Genomic DNA, 25,791 nt, shown 5'->3' with positions numbered 1-25,791 from the left:
GAGGTGTGGGCGCAAGTTTTGCATTTCTTGCGGTTGCAGGGGAAGGTGCCGGGAGTGGAGGTTGGGTTGGTGGAGGGTGTGGACCTGACGAGGAAGTCACGGAGGGAGTGGTCTTTTCTGAATGCTGATAGGGGTGGGGAGGGAAATATATCCCTCGTGGTGCAGGGATATAAACGTACTAACCACCACCAGTACCAAATCTGCTTTATCTGTTTTCTTTATTCTAACTGGAAGTGGTATTACTGAGCAACCTTCCCAGGACCAATAATCGCAATGACAATTTTTTTTGCATTTATAACTATTAACCAGCTTTATGTATATTTTTTAAATTTAACCTATTTCTTTTAATCAACCTATTCAGAGATATTACTGCATGCCTCTGGAACAGGTGGGACTTTAACCAGGGAATCCTGGTCCATGGGGAGATATGCTACCACTGCACCACAAAAGCCCCCTGGATTTGCTTTTTTTTTAGAAATAAAACTTACTTTTCTAATTGACCTGTTCAGGAATGCTGTTGTGCACCTCTGGAGCAGATAGGACTTGAACCTGAGCCTCCGAATCCAGAGTTAGGAATACTACAAATGCACCACAGGAGTGCCCACACCCCTCAGTCTTAAGGGCTGTGGTGAGGAGTTCCAGCTGGGTAGGGGATTGCATCCTACCAGGGAAACTCATGCTCAACAAGTTCCACAATGAGTGATTGCTCATGGGCCTTGTAGGTGTTATCACATCTATAAATTAACTTATCCCTCCATTAAATGCTCACTCCTTCCATCACCCATGCACAGGGGCAGCAGTGTGTAACATCTACAAGATGCACCTCACCATGGCTCCTTCAACAACCAAACCCATGATCTCTACCACCTTGACAAACAAGGGCAGCAGGTGCATGGGAACACCTTGAGCCCTTCGAAGCCAAACATCATTCTGACATGGAATGATATTGGTGTCTCTGCACTGACCAGTCAAACCTCCAGGGCATTCTCCCCAACAGTGTGGCGGATGTACCAATAGTGGATGAACCAGAGCAGTAACGAAGGTGGCTCACTACATTTTCTCAAGAACATTCAGGGATGAGTAATAAATGCCGGCCCAGGCAGCAGTGTAAAAGAATTTTGAATCATTGATGTTATCAACCTAGGAACAGGAATGCACCCCTTTATTAGGTTCAGCCATTCAGCTCCTTCATGAACTATCTTAACCTCAACACCATTTATCTGCACTAGTTCCATATCTATTTATATCCCTCTTTGGAAGAGAACCTATTGATTTCAGCTCTGAAATTTACAATTTATCTAAAATCTCAATGGGCTTTTAGGGGGAGGTTACATCAATTTGGCCTGAAAAATTTTCTTAATCAATGAAGGTATCTTAAGGAAGTAGGTATCATGAGAGGCAGATTGCCAAACCATTTTTCTGTCGTTTCCAAATGATAAGTGCTGCTTTTTACATAAACAATGGTGAAATGCTCACTGTGGTGAACTATTTCTTTTGTCTTTTCACCATATTTAATGATCACAAGTTCTTTTGGATTCAATATTCTTCTTAACTCGATATTCTTTGCCATTTAGATTAATGATTTGGATGAGAAGAGAGGGAGCATGGTTAGTAGGTTTACAGATGACACCAGGATTGGTGATATAGTGAACTGTTATCGAAGATTACAAAGAGATCTTGATCAATTGGATCAATGGGCTGAAGAGTGGCAGATGGAGTTTAATTTGAATAAATGTGAGCAATTGCATTTTAGTAAAACAAACAAGAGTGGGACTTATACAACTAAAAGGAGGGCCTAGAGTCATATTGTAGCACTAAGGGTTCAGTTAGATAATTCTTTGAAATTTGCATCACATATAGATAGGGTGGTTAAAAGAAGGCATTTAGCACACTTGCCTTCACTGCTCAGACCTTTGAGTGCAGTATAGGAGTTGAGACATTATGTTGACGTTGTACAGGACATTGGTGAGGCCTCTTCTGGAGAGATGTGGCCAATTCTGGTTGCCCAGTTATAGGAAGGATATTATTAAGCTAGAGAGGGTATAGAGCAGATTTACCATCTTGTTGCTGGGAATGGAGGGCTTCACTTATAAGGAGAGGCTGGATAGGCTGGGACATTTTTCACTGGTGAGTGGAAGATTGAGTGGTGACCTTATACAGGCTTGTAAAATCATGAGGGATATCGATAGGGTTAACGACAGTGTCTTTTCCTTAGGGTGGGGGATTTCAAGTCAAGGGGGTTTATTTCTAAGGTGAGAGGAGAAAGATTTTAAAAAAAGACATGAGGGATAATTTTTTTTTATTACACACAGTGGTTTGTGTATGGAATGAACTTCTAGAGGAAGTGGTGGATGCAATTACAACATTTAAAAGACATTTGGATAAGTACATGAATAAGAAATAGTTGGAGCAATATGGGCCAAGACCAGGCAGGTGGTTTAGTTTGGGATTATGGTCGGCATGGCCTGGTTAGACTGAAGATCTATTTCCATGCTGTATGACCCTATGACTTTTTTTTATTCAAGTACCATTGAATGGCCCATCATGCAATTGTGGAAAATAAACAAGATTAGTCCCTTCTCAAGATTTCTTGGGACCTCATGTCATAGAACAATGCTTCCCAAACTTTTCTTGCTGTGAGGCTGAAAGTTGTCATGACCCCTCAGTGAGAACTACAAGGACAGGGTAATGGTGGGGTCTGAGAGAGTAGGCTATTGAAGAAACCCATTAGGAGGAGAGGGCAGCTATTATTACTTCAGTTGGAGATCCACAGCAGCCATTGTTACTCAAAGCTTGTGGATCCAAAATGGCTGCTGGTGTCTTCACTTGGGGTCCGAGTTCCCCCATAAGGGAAACCTGGTCATAGAGTACATTTTCCCCATTGTCTCGTACTGCTTCACAGTTTGTTTTCCCTCGTCAACAGCAATGATGGCATTCCAGTCACTTGTTCAGTTGAAAAAAAAGTCTTTGAAAAGATGGTATGTGGAAAATCTGGGGTGCATGGTCAGCTCATAAAAACCATTGAAGTTAATTCCCAGTGCAGGGAATATGATAAAAAGAGGCCTCATTGAACATCACGAGCAGACAGGGTAACTGCTCAAAATGAATGGGATGCTGCCAAATTAAACAAAGTAGATGGCACGTGCTACACACGTTCTCACAGTATTCACAAAACTCGGATAAGATTGATAGCCACAAAAGAAAAGGGTAGATCAATTATGGGGCATGGAGCACGTCGGTGGGCAGATGGCAAAACATGCCCTACAAATACAGTTTACAGAAGCAAGAGAGTGTTGGATTATAATGCTGAAACTTTAGCAATTAGGCTAGAGGAAACAATGATCAAATTGTACAATATCTCATGAGACCAACGCTTGAATACTTTGTCCACTTCTGTTCCCTGTGAAACAAGGGAAGCATTTAAGCAGCAGAAGACAAGAAAAAGTTGACTTTTTCAGTCTGGAGGGGAAATATCCATTCAGTAATTTTATGAATGTGTGCACAGTAATTCAAGGCCTGGAAAGTTTAAATCAATAATGATACTTCAAATTAAATTGAGAGCGTAGATGAAGGAGACACTGATTTAAAGGAGCAAACGTTAAATTTAACCCTGATATCAGGAAATTACTGCTCACACAGAAAGTGGTCAGCTCATAGAATGGAATTGTAAAATGGATTGCTAGGTTGCACAAATCTTGGAAAAAGTTACATACTACATTGAGGGAACTGTTTGCTCATTCTGGATGGAAATCTGAGATGGATTGAATGTGCTTCCCACCTATCCATTACTTTCTTGTTGTTTTGCTTTTACGGTCCAGCTGATGTTATTACCAGAAGTGTCAGATCCCAGACTGAAACCTGGCTTGATAGATCATATTTTTATTTGTTTGCTTTTAATAAAGTAGCCTCTCACTGAAACATATGAGGAGAAAGTGAGGTCTGCAGATGCTGGAGATCTGCAGATGCTGGAGATCTGACGATGGAGGACCATACCTCCCCCCTCCCCCCTCACCTCCCTCCAAGGCCCCAATTCCATATCCCTCACCTCCCTCCAAGGCACCCAAACCTCCCCTCTCACCTCCGTCCAAGGCACTTGCGCCCATACCTCCCCCCTCACGAAATTTACCTGTACTTCCACACATATCATCTACTGTAGTTGTTACACCCGATGTGGTCTCCTCGAAATCAGGGAGACAGGATGCCAACTAGCAGATCATTTCAGCGATCATTTCTGGGATACTCAGAAATAATCCCACTGCCCCGCGGCTGAACACTTCAACTCCCACTCCATCAAATTCAACTCCCCCTCCCACTCCACAAAGGATATGCAGATCTTTGGATTCCTCCATCGCCAGACCACAACAAAATGATGGTTGGAGGAAGAGCGCCTCATCTTCTGCCTAGGAACCCTCCAACCACAAGGCAGGAACGCGGGTTTCACCAGTTTCCTCATTTCCCCTCCCCCCACCTTGTCTCAGTCAAATCCATCAAATTCAGCACCGCCTTCCTAACCTGCAATCTTCTTCCCGACCTCTCCGCCCCCACCCCAGTCTGACCTATCACCCTCACCTTGACCTCTTTCCACCTCTTCCCCCAAGTCCCTCCTCCCTATCTTTTATCTTAGCCTGCTGGACAAACTGTCCTCATTCCTGAAGAAGGGCTAATGCCCGAAACGTCGATTCTCCTGTTCCCTAGATGCTGCCTGACCTGCTGCGCTTTTCCAGCAACCCATTTCCATCTCACTGAAACATAAACATGCAATGTTGTATATATTGCTTTTTCAAGAAAACAGAAGTTTATTAACAAAAGATACAAGGACAAAATAAAATAAACTATCTACTTAACACAAATTCAAATATTTTCATACATACAGTAAAAATGTAGAGTCTTATTAATTCCAAAACACCCCCTTCTCAATTGAGTAGAAGGGGAAACAGCTTTGGTAAAGTATTCTGCATCCAATGCAGAATCCACACTGGGCAGCCTACAGCCCAGCTATTCCCCCGACTCCCTTTTCCAGCTGCACCTCCTCCCTTCCATTCCTCTGACTGAACCTCTCCTTCCAGCTACCAACCTGGTTCATTGCTCCTATCGACCTACCAGGTCATACCTCCTACCAGTACTCACCTATCACCACCACTCAGCACTCTGCCCCTCTCCCCGTCCATCACCCTACGTCCCACCCCCTCACCTCCACTTTATCTGTAACTCCCCCTACTCCCACCTCCATCCTTGATGAAGGATTATACCTGAAACATCAGACTTCTCCACCTCCTGAAGCTGCCTGGCTAGCTGTGCTCTTCCAGCCTCCCGTTTGTTTACTTGGTATCGTACTGAAAGCACACCACTGATATGTACCCGAAAACACCACTCATTAAACACTCACACCAGAGTCCAGACTGGGCCACGGAGAGGTAAGGAAGACAGCCATGGCCATTTTTAAACAGCACCAGATGTCAAATGATAAGTTCCTGTTTGAATGCCAATTCATAGATAATTGAGTGAAATGGACAGGCAGGTAAATGGGTAAGTCAGTGAGCTGCATGGGTAAATGGGTCGAGTTTTTTTAAAATTCATTCATGGGATAAGGGGGTTACTTGTCAGCCCAACATTTATTGCCCATCCTTAATTGGATTAATTAAGGGTAATTAAGTGTCAGCCAAATTGCTATGGGTCTGGGGTCACATGTAGGCCAGACGAGGTGAGGAATGGCAGTTTCCTTCTCTAAAGGATATTAGTGAACTAGCTGGGTTTTTCCAACATGGTTTCATGGTTACCATTAGACTTCTAATTCCAGATTTTTATTGAATTCAAATCCCATCATTTACCATGACAGGATTCAAATCCAGGTTTCCAGAACATTCCATAAATCCCTGGATTAAGGGTTCAGTGATGATACCACTAAGCCATTGGCTCCCCATCGGAGGTTGGTAATAGGTGGGTGGAGTTGCAGGTGAGCATGGTGCCACTTGGGTGGATGGGCAGGTGACTAAGGCAGCAGGTGAGTGAGATGGTAGGCAGGTCTGTGAGGTATTTGTGTGGTCAAGGGTGATTATATGAGCGATTGGGGAAAGTTTGACAGCTACCCAGGACTTTGGTTAGGTTTTAACCTGACTGATATTTCCAGGGTAACTATGCAGGTTAATCATGGAGGTGTCCCAGGTTTCCAAATCTTGGATTGGGGAAGTTGGTTCTTCCCAAGCAATTGCATGTTTGTCAACACATTCGACAGTGTCTCAGCATATATCAGTGCCTTACAACTGGTCTTCATTAGTCCAGTATCTGGACAATCTAGCCCATTATTCTGGTCGTGAGATTGGGAACTTCTGGCCTTGAGGCTATAATTATTCTGCCTGTAATTGTAGCTCCAAGTGGATCTTTGAACTGGAATAACATATGTATGTGTTGTTACCAAAAAGTGGCAAGTAGCATTCTCAAGCAACATTGGCATTTATATGGTGCCAGGCAATCTCCCCAACATCTCTTTTCATTCAGTGGCATCATCTTCACTGAATCCACCACTATCACGATAGATGTTTCCTGCTTCCAAAACCCATCACTGACAGCCTAAAGTAGAATGTGCAGAGAAACACCTATTCCTAGAGAGGTCCAGCTTGTCTTTACGCAGAGAATGGTAAGGGCGTGGAATGCCCTACCTGCTAATGTAGTCAACTCAGCCACATTAGGGAGATTTAAACAATCCTTAGATAAGCTCACGGATGATGATGGGATAGTGTAGGGGGTCGAGCTGAAAATAGTTCACAGGTCGGCACAACACCGAGGGCCGAAGGGCCTGTTCTGCGCTGTATTGTTCTATGTCTTTATTCTGACAGGCTTTAACCTAATGGGAGTCTGATTGGGGGTGGAGACAATGGATTTTAGTGATGGTGGGAAGGTGGCTGACGATTTTGAAGATTTGGAAAAATAATCAGTGTAAACTGCAAAACAAACAATTGTGTGCCCTAATCTGGTTCTGATTTTCTCTATCGATTGAATTCCACTGCTAAATTTTCCCCTAATTTTCACTATCTTGGTTTTGTCAGTGATAAGTAAATTTTGCAGGTGACATAGGAAAGAACCTCACTTTTCCAAGAAGAACTACATGCATTTGAATGTCGAGGGCAGGCAAGCATACCTCCAAGGACATTTAACATTAAGAGTTGAGACATAATTGGATCAGTTCTATAATATTCATCCACCAGTGAATGATGATAAACTGAATTCATTGTCAGGACAGTCCACATTTCTGTAAATCTAAGCACAGTTCCATCCCTGGATAGCATTTTACACACAGCTAAAGTTCTTCAGTACATCCTGTTCTCTTAGAGGCAGGTGCGCACCTAGATGCATTTTTAAATGATAAACATGCCAAACTCAGAACTCTCAATTGTCTCTATTATTTTGTATGATTAACAAAGAAAGTTAGAGATATACAGTGGGAGGGTATTCATTGTGTATATTTTACAGAATCCCAGAGGGAATTTCTCTCCATTTTCACTGTCTTGTTTCTGTCAGTGATAATTGAATTACAGATGCCATACAGGGAAAAAGCAGTGTTCTTTTATTAGGTGACTGGTGAAGTGGTAATATCCCTACCTCGGAGCTAGAAGTTCTGGTTTCAAGTCCCACCTGCTCCAGAGGGGTGTCCTAACATCCCTGAAACAGTTGATGAAAAATATCAGTGCTCTTGGGATAACGTTGCAGAGTAGTCGATGGTGCTGGATTCAGGCACGGGTTTGATCACACCACAACCAGGTATCCCAGCAGTGTGCATTCAGAGGCATTAACTCTTCCACCTGGTGTGGGAGACCTGGGCTCAATTCTCACTGGGGATGTATTATAACACATCTGAACCTAAAAATATCTCAACATTGGATTTTCCCTCGAAGTCATATTCCTGGGAATTGTCCCGATGAGTACAAGTTGAATAGGGCTCTTGTGCAGTGGTTGTGTACGTTGAAGTATCTTTCAACACGTTAATTAGGAAATATTTTCAACACTTATCACTCGTCCTACCCTCCCCTAATTTAGTAATTGCAGTAATGCCCTTAGTGCTTCTACTTTATTATTTGTTTTTTTTTAATTATTGACCAAGTGATTTAATGGTAGTTTATCAAAATAAAAAGAAATTGAACTTATTATTCCTGTGAGCCAGGAGACCTGGATTCAAGTCCCGCCTGCTCCAGAGGTATGGAAATAATGTTGACTTGGAAATTGTCTACAGTCTTATTTAAGAGATCCTACATTTGAGCTAGTACGTCCAGCTACAAGTCCCTAAAAATATCTCCTGAAAACTTACTGGAGGCTGTTGGCATTGTGGTAATGCTAGTCAAGTAATTTGAAGGTCAGGACTATTGCTGTAGGGGCTTTGATTGAAATCCCATCATGTGGAAGATAGGAGCAGGCATAGGCTATTCAGCCCCTCAAACCTGTTCCACCATTCAATATAATCATGGCTAATTATTGAGCTTAATATTCTAATCCCATCCTTCCCCCATATCCCTTTCGCCACAAGAGTTGAGAATTACCTAACTTTTGAAAACAGGCAATGTTTTGGCCTCACCCCCTTTCTGTGGTAGTGAATTCCACAGACCGACTCTCTGGGTGAACAAATTTCTCCTTATCCCAGTCCTAAAAAGGTTTACCCTTACCCTTAAGGGGTGAGGAGAAAGTGAGGACTGCAGATGCTGGAGATCAGAGCTGAAAAATGTGTTGCTGGAAAAGTGCTGAGTCTGAGGGTCGGGACTGAGATAAGGTGGGGGGGGGGAGGGGGGAGGGGGGAGGGAAATGAGGAAGCTGGAGAAATCGCCTAGGAACCCTCCAACCACAAGGGATGAATGCAGATTTCTCCAGCTTCGGCTTATGCCCGAAACGTCGATTCTCCTGCTCAGTGGATGCTGCCTGACCTGCTGCGCTTTTCCAGCAAAACATTTTTCAGCCCTTAAACTATGAGCCTTAGTTCTGGACTCTCCCACCATTGGGGCATCCATCCTGCATCTAACCTGTTTAATCCTATTAGAACTTTGTGGGTTTCTATGAGATCCACCCTCATTCTTCTAAACTCCAGTGAATACAGTCCCAACTGATTCGGGAAGGTAGTCCCAACTGACTCGAGAGGACAGTCCTATTTCTCCTCATACATCAGTCCAGGCCATCCCAGGAACCAATTTGGTAAATCTTTTAGAATTCAGTCAAGTTTGCTTTAAAAGTTGCACTGTCTCTTTAAGTATTATGGGTAGCTTGTCAATTACTTTTTTTTTGCAGAAAACAATTAAACTAATCAAGGTATCAGTAAACACTAGACCATTCCCAAGCTTAAACTAAAGTGTTCATTAACAGGCTCCAGCACAAGAAGTTGAGGGTCGGGAGTCATTAAATGTGATTAACTGCTTCCCTTCCTTGGTGATTGCTGTACCTGCAGGACCCTGGAGAGGCAGCATATTTGTCTATGGTTCATTTGGAGCCTGAGAGCCAGGGAGAGAAGCCATGGATCTTTGTGCCTCACCAGTTCTTCCTCCTTCCATATGGAATCCTCCTCCTTACACTAAATTGTGGTCAAAAATTGGTAACTGTAGTCACAGTAGAGTGGAGTAGTTTTATATCAGTTTTGCAGAACATCTTGACTTCTCTATTCTGTGCCTTCATTTAGATTCATAGAGATGTACAGCATGGAAACAGACCCTTCGGTCCAACCCGACCATGCCAACCAGATATCCCAACCCAATCTCATCCCACCTGCCAGCACCCGGCCCACATCCCTCCAAACCCTTCCTATTCATATACCCATCCAAATGCCTCTTAAATGTTGCAATTGTACCAGCCTCCACCACATCCTTGGCAGCTTATCCCATACATGTACCACCCTCTGTGGAAAAGTTGCCCCTTAGGTCTTTTTTATAACTTTCCCCTCTCACCATAAACCCATGCCCTCTAGTTCTGGACTCCCCCACTTCAGGGAAAATGCTTTGTCTATTTACCCTATCCATGCCCCTCAATTTTGTAAATCGCTGTAAGGCCGCCCCTCAGCCTCTGACGCTCCAGGGAAAACAGCCCCAGCCTGTTCAGCCTCTCCCTATAGCTCAAATCCTCCAACCCTGGCAACATCCATATAAATCTTTTCTGAACCCTTTCAAGTTTCACAACTTCTTTCCAACAGGAAGGAGACTAGAATTGCACTAAATATTCCAACAGTGGCCTAACCAATGTCCTGGACAGCTGCAACATGACCTCCCAACTCCTGTACTCAATACCCTGACCAATAAAAAAAAAAGCATATCTACCTGTGACTCCACTTTCAAGGAGCTATGAATCTGCACTCCAAGGTCTCTTTGTTCAGCAACACTCCCTAGGACCTTACAATTAAGTGTATAAATCCTGCTAAGATTTGCTTTCCCAAAATGCAGCACCTCCCATTTATCTGAATTAAACTCCATCTGCCACTTCTCAGGCCCATCTGATCAAGATCCTGGTGTAATCTGAGGTAACCCTCTTCGCTGTCCACTACACCTCCAATTTTGGAGTCATTATGCAAACTTATTAACTGCACCTCTTATGCTCACATCCAAATCATTTACGTAAATGACAAGTATAGGACCCAGCACTGATCCTTGAGGCACTCCACTGGTCACAGGCCTCCAGTCTGAAAAACAACTCTCCACCACCACCCTTTGTCTTCTACCTTTGAGCCAGTTCTGTATCCAAATAACTAGTTCTCCCTGTATAACATGAGATCCAACCTTGCTAATCCGTCTCCCATGGGAACCTTGTCGAAAGCCTTACTGAAGTCCATATAGATCACAGCTACCATCTGCTCTCATCAATCCTCTTTGTTACTTCTTCAAAAAACTCAATCAAGGTTGAGAGACATGATCTCCCACACACAAAGCCATGTTGACTATCCCTAATCAGTCCTTGCCTTTCCAAATACATGTACATCCTGTCCCACAGGATTCCCTCCAACAACGTGCCCACCACCGACATCAGGCTCAATGGTCTATAGTTCCCTGGCTTGTCCTTACCACCCTTCTTAAACAGTGGCACCACATTAGCCAACCTCCAGTCTTCCAGCACCTCACCTGTGATTATCGATGATATTGATATCTCAGCAAGAGGCCCAGCAATCACTTCTTTAGCTTCCCACAGAGTTCTAGGGTACACCTGATCAGGTCCTGGGGACTTATCCACCTTTACACATTTCAAGACATCCAGCACTTCCTCCTCTGTAACATGGACATTTTGAAAGCTGTTACCATCTATTTCCCTACAGTCTATATTTTCCATATCCTAAAGTTCATCAAAAGTTCTGCCTTCCTTCCATCCATCCATCCATCACTCAGCTATCCTCTCCCACTCTCACATCCCAGCATAGCTAAGCACTTAAGGAACAAAGCATTGAATTTTTGACTTTCTCTTTATTTTTCTACTTTATACTAAGAAGGACTTTAATGTTGAACTTAACTATATTTCCTTATTTCTTTTCCTTTTATCTAATATTTTATGCCTAGGTACCTTTGTACCTATGATGGCACCAGAAATGGCAACATTGTACACTTTTCAACATACTCCTGTATCACATGACAATAAAATCTAATTCTAATTCCAGTTCTCTTCCCCACTAACTCTCTCTCCAACACATTGGCTTCCTTCTCTACTCTGATTCCCCCCTTTCCCATCCCAACTGTCTCCCCCACCCACAATCCTGACTCTCTCCCACATGCTGTCATTCTCTGTCAGGGGCCTGCAGGTGTTTGATCAGGAAGGACATAGCCCAAGCCACACACCAGCAAGAGAAAGGAGGTCAGATAGGGCTGAGGTACATGGTTTTGCTTTTACTCACCTCATGCTCCAGCAAAATCCAAAATGAAAATAAACCCCACACCCACACCCACACCCACACCCACACCCACACCCACACCCACACCCACACCCACACCCACACCCACACCCACACCCACACCCACACCCACACCATGAGGTCAGTGCACCAGGGGTGGGGGAAGCTGGTCTAATGAATGGAGCTGTTCAGAAAAGTAGCTGTCATTGGCTGATTTGCCTGTCAATTAGGATGGTCTAAACATCTGATTGGCTCCTTTAGGTAAAAGCCATTCAGATTGACAGCTTATCTATCCAGTGAGCCCTAGACCCCATTGCAGCAGTAATCTTTATGATTGGGAGATTGGAAACACTTGGATGTCCCCACCCCACCCCCTTCCTGCCTGCCCACTTTCCCGCCTTCCCACCTTCCCTTGGGCCTGCTGAGGCCTTTCATCACAAGAGCTGGAGTGCATCAGTAGCCCTGGAAAGCTATTTTAATTTGATAAGTTTTCTTTGTAATTTTGCTTTCTGTTATATTGCCCCTGATTGGAGCAGTTCCTGAGTTAAGTCAATTAACTGACCTTAATGTGAGGGACATTTTGACACTGGGGAGAGTTAGAAGCCAATCCTTCAAGAATAAATCTAAAATGGAATAAAGATTGACTTCTGGTTTTCTCCTTCACCAACTAATCATCAGAAGTTGAATATTTGACCTTGCCTTTGATACTGTTGATTTTAGCATGTTTGTGATCACAATTATCTAATATAGGCAGTCGATGATTTGTAGCAATTTTCTGATCATTTCTGGAGTTTGTTCAGAAGCAGCGGTTGATACATTAGTTACTTACTGTGACAATTGGGGATGGTTCACTGATACCAGAAGACAGAAAGGCTGCTGGCACAGAATGGGTCCGTCTCATTAAAATGCAAAAGGTTGTAACTTGCTCTCTAGCTGAGATATTATGAAACTCTTCCCTCCATCTTCCTCCAGTCCGTTGTCTATCTGGGGAAGACTACTTTCTCAGGACAGCCTGAGAAGAACTCCCAAGATAAGAATACACAATGTTACTTCCAGCAATAAAAACCCTTGTCCCTGATTTGTTCGATCTCAACTTTTTGACTTCCAATTATTCCGTATGTACTGGCAGCACCATTTCAACTCATGGTTGAACCTGTTGCAACTGCTGTCAAGAGTAAAGTCACCATAATCCTATCAAACCATGGGGCTGCTCTCCCATTAGAGAGTAACCTTAGGGTCACCACAGCTGAGGTGAGGGGCGTGTTTGGAAAAGAGAGAGCTACCTTTGAGGTAACCTGGGAATTGAACCTACACTATTGGTGATACTGTGCCTTGCAGCCAACTGGGCTAACTGGCCCCCTATTCTCATGAGCATCCAAACAGAGAATCATTCATCTCCTGAGAAAAAAGAAACACTTCAATGTCCAGTTTTCAGGAGTGAATACTCGCATAGAATCCTTACAGTGTGGAAGCAGGCCATTTGGCCCATACTAACCCTCCAAAGAGCATCTCATCCCAGTAACCCTGTATTTCCCATGGCTAATCCACCCAGCCTACACATCCCTGGACGCTATGGGCAATTTAGCATGGCCATGTTTACCTAACCGGCACATCTTTGGACTGCAGGAGAAAACCAGAACACCGGAAGGAAGCCCATGCAGACAATGTGCAAATTCCACACAGACGGTTGTCCGAGGGTGAAATCGAACCTGGCCCCTGTTGTTGCGAGACAGCAGTGCTAACCACCGAGCCATCATGGTATCCAAAATATTGCCGACTGGAAAGACAAAATAATAAATGGAACAGAATGTTGCTAACATTATCCAGATATTGGCTGTAAATTGTGGTGTTTCAGTAAACTTCCTTTTATGGGTGTTCTTCTATCAATAACTCAGAATTAGTTCTCGTTGATTTAATTTAGAGGCATTTGCAGTGTCTACATTCCTCAGAAATCAAATGCAAATTTCCCTGCAGGACAAATTTGTGTACTTTCAGGCAGCTGATACTTTATTTGGTTATGGTCTTCAGGTAACTTCTTCACCACATAACATGTTTCAATTTGCTGATGTTATAGAGCTCAGTGAGAAAGTAGGCTATGGGGAGGGTATGGGACTAAACTTTCTTTTCCAGACAGGTTTGGGTGCAAGCTGGGAGTTAAATCTCCTGGAAGTGATGTCAGATGGAGATGTTGATATCAGTCACCCTTTGCCAGATTTCACCCTGGGTGAGTTTGTCAGTCAACATGGCAATCGATCCCTCTAACCCCCACCTCCAAAGAAGAAATTTACATATTTAAATGGGCAATAGTTTCTGTTTTATCCAAGAATGCTGGGTTTAGCTGTGAGCAGGCTGTTTTCCCGAGCTGTCAGCAATCTTCCAGGCCCATTGCTGCAGGGACACAGTAAGAAATGCTCCTTTAGTGACCCTAACGGACAATAGTTGCTTACAGCAGCAGGAGGATACTTTGGAAAATGGACCAGTGATTCCTATAAAGTGTAATGAGGAAGGCAGTGGGAATCCACCCCATGTATTTGCTTCCCTAATCAATATCACCCATTGCTTATTGAAGCTGAAAATGGGAAACATAGAAAACAGGAGCAGGGTTAGGCCATTCAGTTCTTTGAGTCTGCTTCCCCATTCAGTATGATCATCCAACTCAGTTCCCTTTTCCCATTTTCTCCCCATTCTCTTTGATCCCTTTAGCCTTAAGAACTATATCTGACTTCTTCTTGAAAACATTCAATGTTTTGGCCTCAACTGCTTTCTGTGACACAGAATTCCAGAGGCTCACCACTCTCTGTGTGAAGACATTCCTCCTCATCTCAGTCCCAAATGGCCTGCCCCATATCGTTAGACTGTGACCCCCAGGTTCTGGACTCCCAGTCATCAGTAACATCCTTTCTGCATTGACTCTGTCTAGTCCTATTAGAATGTTAATGGATTCCTATGAGAGGTCCCTCATTCATCTAAACTCCAGTGAGTATAGTCGTAACCGATTCAATGGCTCTCTTCATACAACAGTCCTGCCATCCCATTAATCAGGCTGGTAAACTTTCTCTGCACTCCATCTGTGGCTAGAACATCCTTCCTCAGATAAGGAAACCAAAACCACATACAATTCTCCAGATGTGGTCTCACCAAGGCCCTGTACAATTGCAGCAAGACATCTTTCGCCTAGGAACCCTCCAACCACAAGGAATGAACTCAGATTTCTCCAGTTTCCTCATTTCCCTCCTGCTCCTTGGATGCTGCCTGACCTGCTGCGCTTTTCCAGCAACACATTTTCAGCTCTACTTTCAGTGACTGGTGTACAAGGGCACCCAAGTCCCACAGCAGCCCCACCTCCTTTCCCCATCCATCACCATTTGGACAATCAATATCTTGCCTTCCTGTTTCTGGATAACTTCTCATTTATCAGTAATCTACTTCATCTGGCATGCTTTTTGCCCTCTCACTCAACCTGTCCAAATCACACTGAGCTACCACTGCGTCCTTCTCATAGTTTATCCTCACTCCCAGCTAGAGCGCATAGGTTTAAGGTGAGAGGGAAAAGACTTAAAAGGGACCTAAGGGGCTACTTTTTCACACAGAGAGTGGTACGTGAATGGAATGAGCTACCAGAGGAAGTGGTGGAGGCTGGTACAATTACAGCATTTAATGGATGGGCATGTGAATAGAAAGAGCTTAGAGGGATAAAGCATTGTGGGTCTACCAATATGAAATAGACTACAGTGGTTCAAGAAGGCAGTTCAATGAAAAAATAACAAATCAAAATTCCTTGCTCCTAGAGTTCAGTTGTGAGATACTTTCACTATTGTCTGAACAGGTAGTAGCTCCCTTTACGACTCTCTTTCAGACAGAGTTTACACTTTAGTGAATTTTCCCATTTTATTGTAAGGAGCTGAGATGGTCTTATTGTTCTGAAACAATAGTAATGATTGTGAGAAAATAATGACCACTTTTTGGCATAGGTTATTGTAGTTTCCACATTTTAAGCCATGATTCATAGAATTCTCTTTATTTCTTCAAATTATTCTAAGTTTAGTTTTAAATGGCTGGACCTTAATGCTGACTAACATTTCCCTTCATTGTTTAGCTGATATGAAGACTGCAGTTGCTTGCATCCCATAGGCACCTGGTTGTTGGGAAGAGAGTTTGGCCAGTAGAAAATACCAAAATGGCAACAAAAGTGGAAAAGGCTGATCAAATGCAGAAAGACCCGGGTATATTGGAGAGTTGAGCCATGTCATGTTCAATTATTGAATAGTTCAGTATTTGAAGCTTTGAAGTATCATCAAAGGAATATGTGGCTTATGGTTGGTTCAAAATAGGCATCACTCATGAACGATGTGTGTATAACTTTGGGTAACAAGCATCGCTGATGTGTCCAGTTCTGGTTGTCCGGCTATAGGAAGGATAATATTAAGCTGAAGAGGGTTCAGAGGACATTTACCAGGATGTTGCCAGGTGTGGAAGATTTGAGTTATAAAGAAAGACTGGATAGGCTGGGACCTTTTTCACTGGAGCGTAGGAGGTTGAGAGGTAACTTTTTAACAGTTTAGAAAATCATGTGGTGTATAGATAGGGTTAATGGGAGGTGTCTTTTGCCTCGGACAGAGGGTTTCAAGATTAGGGGGCATGATTTTAAGAATAGAGGAGAGAGATTAAAGAAGAGATGAGGGACAGACCTTTTACACAGAGGGTGGTTTGTGTGTGGAATGGACTTCCTGAGGAAGTGGGTACACTTAAAATGTTTAAAAGGCGCTTGGATAAGTACATGAATAGGAAAGATTGGGAGAGGTATGGGCCAGGAGCTGGCAGGTGGGACTAGTTTTGTTTGGGACTGGTTGGACCAGAGGGTCTGTTTCCGTGCAGTATGACTTTGTGACTCTACAACAAGGTGATAGGTTAGCTCATTTGGCAGAGCATCAGAAGTTTGTGGGAGTGGTGGCATTCGTAATCCCAAATCTCACAACAATGTTCTGGAGTCAAGAATTCTAATGGTGAAATTCATATTCAATAATAACCTGGAATCAAAAGCTAGTCTAATAGTGACCATGTTACCAATGTCATTAATACTCATCTCATTGATTAGTATTTTGTTTTGAAAAGGGTAGAAAGTTGATTGTTAATAAAAGCTGTTCCCCAAAGATGCTAAGAACTGCTAAGTCAGGAACTCTTGTCTGAGAGAAGTAACTGTGTTGTAAATAATTGCTGAAACGATTTAACTGATTTCTAAGAATTTAACACGAAATATGTCATAATGTCTTTCATATGGCCTTTGATGCAGGAAAACAGGCTCATAATAGAATGTGGTTTTCAGCAGATTTTGTTTTGGTGAGGTTGTAACATTGAGTTTGAAAATCCTGAATGAGATCTAATGAATCCCTGATTCTCGGCATTAAGGAAGTCTGTTCATTATACCGCGCAGTAAGTCCCACTGACTTCCCCAAAACGTGTTGTTATGAATCATAGAAGGAAAAAGGTCAATGGCTAACATTAAATTGCAACCTGGATGTATCAGCATCTGTTTCCTCCCTCATGCCTGGTTCCGTCTACCTTGGTGAAAATTGTGTCCAACAGCTTCAGTGCAATGGAAGAAATATACAATTAACCAATGGGGATGAAGAGGTACCCTCAGAGAATCCTTCATTTTCCAATTTGGTCCATCCTCTGGGACAGGAAATGTTCATATTTGTTTTGCAGAGGAGGTTGAGAGGTAACCTTATAGCGTTTTACAAAATCATGTGGTGTATAGATAGGGTTAATGTAGGTGTCTCTTGCCTAGGATGGAGGGTTTCAAGATTAGGGGGCATGATTTTAAGAATAGAGGAGAGAGATTTAAGGAAGACATGAGGGATAAACCTTTTACACAGAGGGTGATTCGTGTGTGGAATGGACTTCCTGAGGAAGTGATGGATGTGGGTACAGTTAAAATGTTTCAAAGGCACTTAGATAAGTACATGAATAGGAAAGATTGGGAGAGTTATGGGCCAGGCTCTTGCTCCTCCCTGTATCTTCCTGCCCCGGTTCTGTAACCATAGAGATATCTCCAATTCTGGCCTCTTCTGCATCCACATTTTCAATTGCTGCACTCTTGGTGGTTATGCTTTCAGCAGCCTTGATCCTACACTGAAATGTTCACTCCATTACTACTTTCTCATCCTTTTCAACATTGGTGCCTCCAAATTGCAGCCATGCAGTAGCCTAAAAGCAACTGGGATGGCGGAGGGTGGGGGCAAGTTCCTCTGTAGCAGTACAAATAGAAAGACACATGAGGGTGCTTCTGAATCAGAAAAGGGCAATTCAATTTGCAAAGGCAGACAACAGCAAGTCAGAGAACGAGGTAACTCTGAAGAATTAAATTGGATTGATTTCAATGCAAGGGATCTTACAGGTGAACTCAGGGCATGTTTGGGAACATGGAACTGAGACGCCGTAGCTATTACAGAAACTTGGCTGACAGATGGACAGGGCTCGGTTTTAAATGCTATAGGAAGGTTGGAAAAAGAAGCAAAAGAGAAGGGATGTGATGTTTTTGATTAAGGAAAGTTGATTGGAGAGAATATTTCTGAGGGATCATAAAGTGAAACTATGTGTGTAGAAATTAGAACTAAGAAAGGGATGATCACCTTGATGGGATTGTACTATAGATCTCCCAGCAGTCGAAGGGAAATTGAGGAACAAATATGTGGAGAGACCTCAGCTATATCTAAGAATAATACTGTTGTAATAGTAGGGGATTTTAATTTTCCAAACATTGACTGGGTCTGCCTTGGCGTTAAAGGCTTGGATGGTGAGGAATTTGTTTTAATGTGTTCAAAAATTTTTTTTTTATCAAACTGTAAATGTACCTACTAGAGAAGGATCAAAACTTGACCTTCTCTTGGGAAATAAGACTGGGCCAATGATTGACATGTTAGTAGGGGAACACTTTGGGACTAGTGATCATAATTTTATTAATTTTAAAATACTTATGGAAAAGGATAAAAAATTAAATTTCTTAACTCGGAGTAAAGCAAACTGTAAAGGTATGAGACAAGAATTTCCAAAGTTCTTGACTGACAAGTGGGAGGCTTTCAAAAGTGTGATAATGAGAGCTCAGAGGCATTATGTTCCTGTTAGAGTGAAGGCTAAAGCTGATAAGTGTAGGAAACAATGGATGAATAAAGATATTGAGATTCTAGTCAAGAATAAGAAAGAATCACATATTAAATATAGATAATTGTGATCAAATAAATCTCTGAAGATTATAAACATTGTAAGGGGTATTCTTAAAAGGGAGATCAGGAGGACAAGGAGGGGATATGAGATAGCCTTGGCAGATCAGGTTAAGGATAATCCAAAGAGATTTCACAAGTACATTAAGAGCAAAAGAACAACTAGAGGAGAGAATTAGGCCCCTTAAAGATCAATGAGTTCGCGTATTTGTTGATCCTCAGGAGATGGGAGAGATACAAAATGAATTTTTTGCATCAGTTTTGAGAAAGACATGCTTTCATTAATGGCCAAGTTTGGTCTGATGTGGAGCTCCTTGTGATGCTTTACTGTGTTAAAGGTGCTATATGAGTGCAATTATTATTGTCACAGTGATGACCACACCTCCGTTTTCCCTCATCTGATATCTGAAGACAATCTTTTCCTTTGTCGGAACCTATCTGGTTTCACTGGCTCTGTTTAATGTAAGTAACTGAAAGCTGTGGCCCAACCTGAGGTAGAACTGTCCTGTTTTGCTGTCCCTCCCTTTGCCAACACTTCCCTGATGACAATATCCACAAGACTTGCAAGTGAATAGAGAAGTCTGAAGCTGTTTTGGATTCATCCCAGCTGGTGTCCTTTGTTACCCGAGAAGAAGTATTCAGAACCCAGAGACTGCAGCTTGCAATCCCTCCTTGTGCAGGGTGAAGGCACTTTGGCCCCTTGATTAAAAAAGAGTATGTCTGATCTTACTGTAACCTCAAATCCGTATTCCCACCCACTCCTAATAACCTTTCAACCTCCACCTTTGCTTCCCAAGAAGCTGTCCACCTCTCCACTGAATTTCAGAGAGTTCTCAGACCCCCTTATGAGAAACAATTTTACCTCATCCCTGTAGGTGATCCCTCTGTAGCCCCTTAGCTCTCGAGTCATCCGTAAGAGGAAGCATGCTCTGCACAGACACTCTACCAAGATCTCTCAGGATCCGGTATTGAATGTCAAACCCTGTCCATGTGGAACTCTAATTACACACTCCCTTTAAACAGCACAGGCAGAAACCCGACATCACATTTCTTCCCTCAGTGTTGAAACTCTCATGGATATCATTTACCCCCTCAAGATTACACTTCCTCAGCTGTTTTGGTTTTATTTTGCTAGAAACAGTTTTGTTTATTTCCCAAACCTGATTCTGCACAGATTCCAGCTGATGTAATTCTGCCATCTATCTATTTTGTACGTCTCTCCATCATTTCCATTTGCTGATTTCCATCACTTCTGAGTTAGTTAGCTCCAGTGCATCATTTTTCAGATCCTCATCCTTATTTAAATATTCTCTCATGCTGTCAGCATGCCTTTCTTCCTCCTTAGGTCCCAGTGTACAACTTCACTGAGGCTGGCCATAGGGTCATACAGCACGGAAACAGACCCTTGGGTCCAACCAATCCATGCCAACCATAATCCCAAATTAAACTAGTCCCACCTGCCTGCTCCTGGCCAAAATCTCTCCAAACTTTTCCTATTTATGTACTCATTTAAGTGTCTTTTAAACGTTGTAACTATGCCTGCATCCACCACTTCCTCAGGAAATTCATTCCACGCACAAACCACCCTCTGTAAAAAAATTACCTCTCGTGTCTTTTTAAAATCTCTCTCCTCTCACCTTTAAAATACTCCCCCTAATCTTGAAATCCCCTATCCGAGGGAAAAGACACTTATCATTAGTCCAATCTACAGCACTCATGATTTTCTAAACCTCCATGTGGTCAGCCCTCAACCTCTATGTGCCAGTGAAAAGAAGTACCAGCCTATCCAGCTCCTTGTTGTAACCTAAACCTCTACTGCAATGCTCTCCCTCTCCCCTTTCCCTGCCCTCTAGCATCATCTCCAGCCCCATCATTGGGGACGCAGTCTAAGCCATCAAACCTATGTTATGGACCAGATCAAACCCCTCAAAATATATTCAGAAGATACCCTAGACTCCAACCTTTTCTTATTTTGAGTGGGAACGTGTAAGGCATCGTGTTCTAGATGTAATTCATTTGGCCAAACTACCAAGCTTGAAGCAAAACACACTTTATTCTTTACTATAGTTATAATCCAAACAAAAGGAAGAAGAATTATCTCACCTTAACTTTACTGGAAACCTTAACAGATTAATAGATTAGTTAATTCCTAAGCAGTAACTGTTCCGATATAGTAGCATCCCATAAACACACCCTTAGCAAAGGCAAATTCAGTAAAATAGATGATCTTATATACAATTCTAGCAGCAGGAAGAGAACCCCCAACTTTTGGCTGTAATAGAAAGTGGACATCAGCTTCAAGACCCCAGCAACTGCTACTGAAAGTTAAACTAAAATCCTGGTTCTGTGGGAGCTTGACCCCCTCCTCCCCCCCGGCCCAGCCCACTTCACTCCTTCTATTCTTCCAACTTTAAAAAAAAACACGGCCTCACAAGCTATTTACTTTATTGGCTTGAAGCAGGCTGCTCTATACCTCTGTCTCAACATCTCTTCATAAACAAATGCAGGACAATATAGACCTCTTAAGGCCGTAGTGTTGTCACACCTGCATTCTCAAATTATCTTCCAAAACTCATCCAGTTTGCGATATGTTTCAATGCTTTCGGAGTCACCTCAAAGTCTGTCAGCTGGTTATAAATACTCACTGGGTTAGTTAGTTATTTAGGTAGATGTTGTATCTGTTGTTAAATGAGCTGTTGAATCATGTTACCTTGGGGCTTTAAGCATACTAGGTAACCCACTCTGCCGAGGACATGGAGGTCCTGGGCCTCCTTCACCTCCGCTTCCTCACCACCAGATGCCTGGAGGAAGAACGCCTCATCTTCAGCCCCGGAACACTTCAACCCCAGGGCATCAATGTGGATTTCAACAGTCTCCTCATTTCCCCTTCCCCCACCTCACCCTAGTTCCAAACTTCCAGCTCAGCACTGCCCCCATGACTTGTCCGGACTTGTCCTACCTGCCTATCTCCTTTTCCACCTATCCACTCCACCCTCTCCTCCCTGACCTATCAACTTCATCCCCTCCCCCACTCACCTATTGTACTCTATGCTACTTTCTCCCCACCTCCACCCTCCTCTAGCTTATCTCTCCACGCTTCAGGCTCACTGCCTTTATTCCTGATGAAGGGTTTTTGCCCGAAACGTCGATTTTGCTGCTCCTCGGATGCTGCCTGAACTGCTGTGCTCTTCCAGCACCACTAATCCAGAATTTTTATCAATGTTCATTCAACTCATGTGAGCACTTATTTTGAGTTTTCAGTTTCCTCTCTAAAGGTGGAGCATCCTCTTGAAGTGGTAAGTTGACCCGAAGAAAAATAGTATTTTTCCGCACCACTTTTCACATCCTGAATAGTTCATCTTGCCTCAGCTGGCAAAGAGCGAGAGCTGAGAGAGAAAACTAGCCCCATCCTTAACCTGTCTGTGTGGAGTTTGCACATTCTTCCCGTGTCTGCGTGGGTTTCCTCCGGCTGCTCCGGTTTCCTCCCACAGTCCAAAGATGTGCAGGTCAGGTGAATTGGCCTTGTTAAATTGCCCATAGTGTTAGGTGTATTAGTCAGAGGGAAATGGGTCTGGGTGTGGACTTGTTGGGCCGAAGGGCCTGTTTCCACACTGTAGGGAATCTAATCTAATTGTCAATTGTCACATTACATGGGAGCCAGAGGAAATGCTTGTTTACAAACTAGACCATTGTTTGCTGGAGCTGATACAATAGGGGCGACATTCTGAATCTGTGCTGATTGCTGGGTACCAGCATAAACAAGAAAATCTTGAGTCTTTGCCCACAGCACTTTGCTGTGTGCCAATGGAGACGGTGCCCATCACCCGTAGGGAAACAGGCATTGTCAATAAAGTATATCATGCCAAACTACATTAGAGTTTTATTCCATGTCAATTCTTGTATTGCAGGATGCCTCAGGAAAAGTACTTGATCGGTGGAGCATAATGACCTATGAGGAAGAAATGGTCTCCCTCAACCAATTCCTTCGTTTCGGAGAGACCAAATCCATCGTTGAACTCATGGCAATTCAGGAGAAGGAGGGACATGCTGTTGTCGTCCCACAGACCAAAACTAACTCTGACATCCGAACCTTTATAGAAAGCAGCAACCAAACCCGAAACCCTGCGCTAGTCACCCAGCCTGAGAAAATCAATGCCAGCAGCACTCATCACTTTGAGAACATCGTGAACAATCTGGCGTTTATGCTACCATTCCAGTTCTTTAATCCTATCCCAATGCCTCTGCTGGGGGCGTCTCCCAACAGTTTCCTCCTTGATCAGTCTCAAGACACGCCACGAGAATCCAAGCAAGACATTCCCGTTCCCCTCAGCAAGAGTTTCCTTTCGAACGCCCAGGCTGACTCTTTCCCGAGTCCTGAGGCAACCAGCCAGAACTCCCAAGATGGTATTCACCACGATACAAAGAATAAGTCCACCAATGAGCCCAGTGCCGTGGCATCCCCTGCACTCAGTGTAACACCGAAACACGATGTTGAGCAACGGTATGTGCCTTCTCATGTCAGAGTGAAATCCTTAGAGAAAGCCGCTTCCCTAACAAACAAGGGGCGTGTTTACTGCAGTGCATGTGAAAAGACTTTTTATGATAAAGGCACATTAAAGATTCATTACAATGCTGTTCACCTGAAGATTAAGCACAGGTGCACGGTGGAAGGTTGCAATATGGTCTTTAGTTCCCTACGTAGCCGTAATCGCCACAGCTCCAATCCCAACCCCAGGCTTCACATGCCGACCATGAAAAACAACCGTGACAAAGATCTGAGAAACTGCTCCTTAACAACAGTCATCCAAGTCAATAACAGGAAGCTCAATATCAGCAACTGCCTTGGCACCGATGCCCGGTCACTTTCAGGGTTTGATAATCCCCGTGCAGAGCCAGCCCCTCAGAACAGCATTCAGGTTGGCATTTCCAATGCCGGGCACAGCAACATGTTTCAAAACCTGAAGACCGTTCAGCCGGTTCTCCCATTCTATCGCAGCCTGGTGCCACCATCTGAACTCGCCATCCCCCAAGGCGCCCTCCCACATTTGCCAGTCACAGCTCCCTCAGTCCCAGGGCAGCCTCCTGCAAGAGATCCTGTGCCGAAAAAGAAATCCCGGAAATCGAGCATGCCAGTTAAAATCGAGAAAGAAAGTATGGAAGACTTAGAGGACTCCGAAGGTGGAGCTCCTGACAGTGCGGCAGCTGCACTGCAGAGAAGTGACAGTGAGTTTCAGCATGTCAAGGATGGTTTAGAAAGAACAGAAAGTGGGCTGAGTTATTTGTCTGACTTGGAGGAGCAGAGCCTCAAAGGGCAGCAGCGGCCTGATTTGATGTCTATCAACACTGGAGCAGATACTGAGGGGAAATCAGTCAACAGCTCCCTTCACTTGGAAAATGGAGATGCTTATGCGCAGGCAAAAACTGTAATCATTTCGTGTCCTGGGGAGGAACGAATGGAGTTTGAACCTGACAGTAGCGAGGGCCTGGTATTTAAATCAGAAGGTTGGTTACAACCCACCAACAATTCTAAAGAAGTGCAGTACAGGCTGCTGAATGGAGGCTTTAGCAGTGCATTACTGCCTCAGAGGCCTGGCTCACCATGTTCCGAGAGCCCAGCGGTGAATGGCTGCACATATCTGCAGCCAGTCGCAGATAAGGGGGATAATCAGGGTACTTCTAATCCTAACTATTGCTATGTCTGCAAGAAGGTGTTTAAAAGTTCTTACAGTGTTAAGTTGCATTACAAAAATGTGCATCTAAAGGAGATGCACCTGTGCACAGTTGGAGGTTGCAACGCAGCTTTCCCATCAAGGCGTAGTAGGGACAGGTCAGTGAAAAGTTGCTTTTTGCTTTTTTTTTTGCTTTGTCTTGTTTTCTTTTTTTTCCCGAAAGCCAAAAGCATTCCGTTCAATAATGTACTGATTCACGTCGTCTCGCATTCGCACAGTTGCATGTTTTGAGAACCTTTTGCCTGGATTCCCCCTGTTGGCAAACAGCACTCGTGCCTGGCCCAGGTACAGAAAGCAGGGCTGTGTCTGAGACGGTGCTGTATGGAACTTTGGCTGCACGACCTGCTTCGAGCCCAGGGAGTCCGAGCTGTAACTGAGGTGCAGAGGAACAGGAAGCAAATAAAATTGGACTGCGGGGGTGGGGCGTGGTTGGGGGTGACAAGTATAGTGGCTGAAGAGAGATCAATCTTTCAAGTGGCTCACCATTAAATTTGCCCTCTCGTTGTTTTAATAGAAACATTAAAGCTCCCAATTGCTTTCAGGTGCAAAATAAAATGGCTTGCGCAGGACTTATTTAAAATAATATACAATGAGTGGCTTTAGGACAGAATTTCAGCTCCCAATTAAATTTAAAAGAGAACTGCTGTTCTGGCAAATTTAACCTGTGAGGAGCTGAACCCAAAATTCCAGGAGAAGTGGCTCAATGGTTAGTACTGCTGCCTCACAGGGCCAGGTTCGATTCCAGCATTGGACGACTGACTGTGTGGAGTTTGCACATTCTCCCCGTGTCTGCGTGGGTTTCCTCTGGGTGCTCCAGTTTCCTCCCACAGTCCAAAGATGTGCAGGTCAGGTGAATTGGCCGTGTTAAATTGCCCATAGTATTCAGGTATGTGTAGGTTAGGGGAATGGGTCTGGGTGGGATACTTTTGGAGGGATGGTGTGAACTTGTTGGGCCAAATGGCCTGTTTCCACACTGTAGGGATTCAATGAAGATCCAGTCTGATCCCTG

The 25,791-nt window shown here is 43.6% G+C and overlaps 1 protein-coding gene across 1 annotated transcript in view; it reads left to right on the top strand.

Annotated features, from left to right (window-relative positions):
- bnc1 (basonuclin 1) overlaps positions 1-25,791 on the top strand; it is a 122,505-nt gene that overhangs the window by 80,946 nt on the left and 15,768 nt on the right. Inside the window, exon 4 of the mRNA XM_043677583.1 lies at positions 22,962-24,880. Within this exon, the coding sequence (XP_043533518.1) occupies positions 22,962-24,880 (1,919 nt within the window). The remainder of the gene's footprint in view (positions 1-22,961; positions 24,881-25,791) is intronic.

Source organism: Chiloscyllium plagiosum, chromosome 36 (genome assembly GCF_004010195.1).
Source record: "Chiloscyllium plagiosum isolate BGI_BamShark_2017 chromosome 36, ASM401019v2, whole genome shotgun sequence".
NCBI lineage: Eukaryota > Metazoa > Chordata > Chondrichthyes > Orectolobiformes > Hemiscylliidae > Chiloscyllium > Chiloscyllium plagiosum.
Note: the sequence above shows the minus strand (reverse complement) of the source record. Positions and strands in the feature narration are given on the sequence as shown.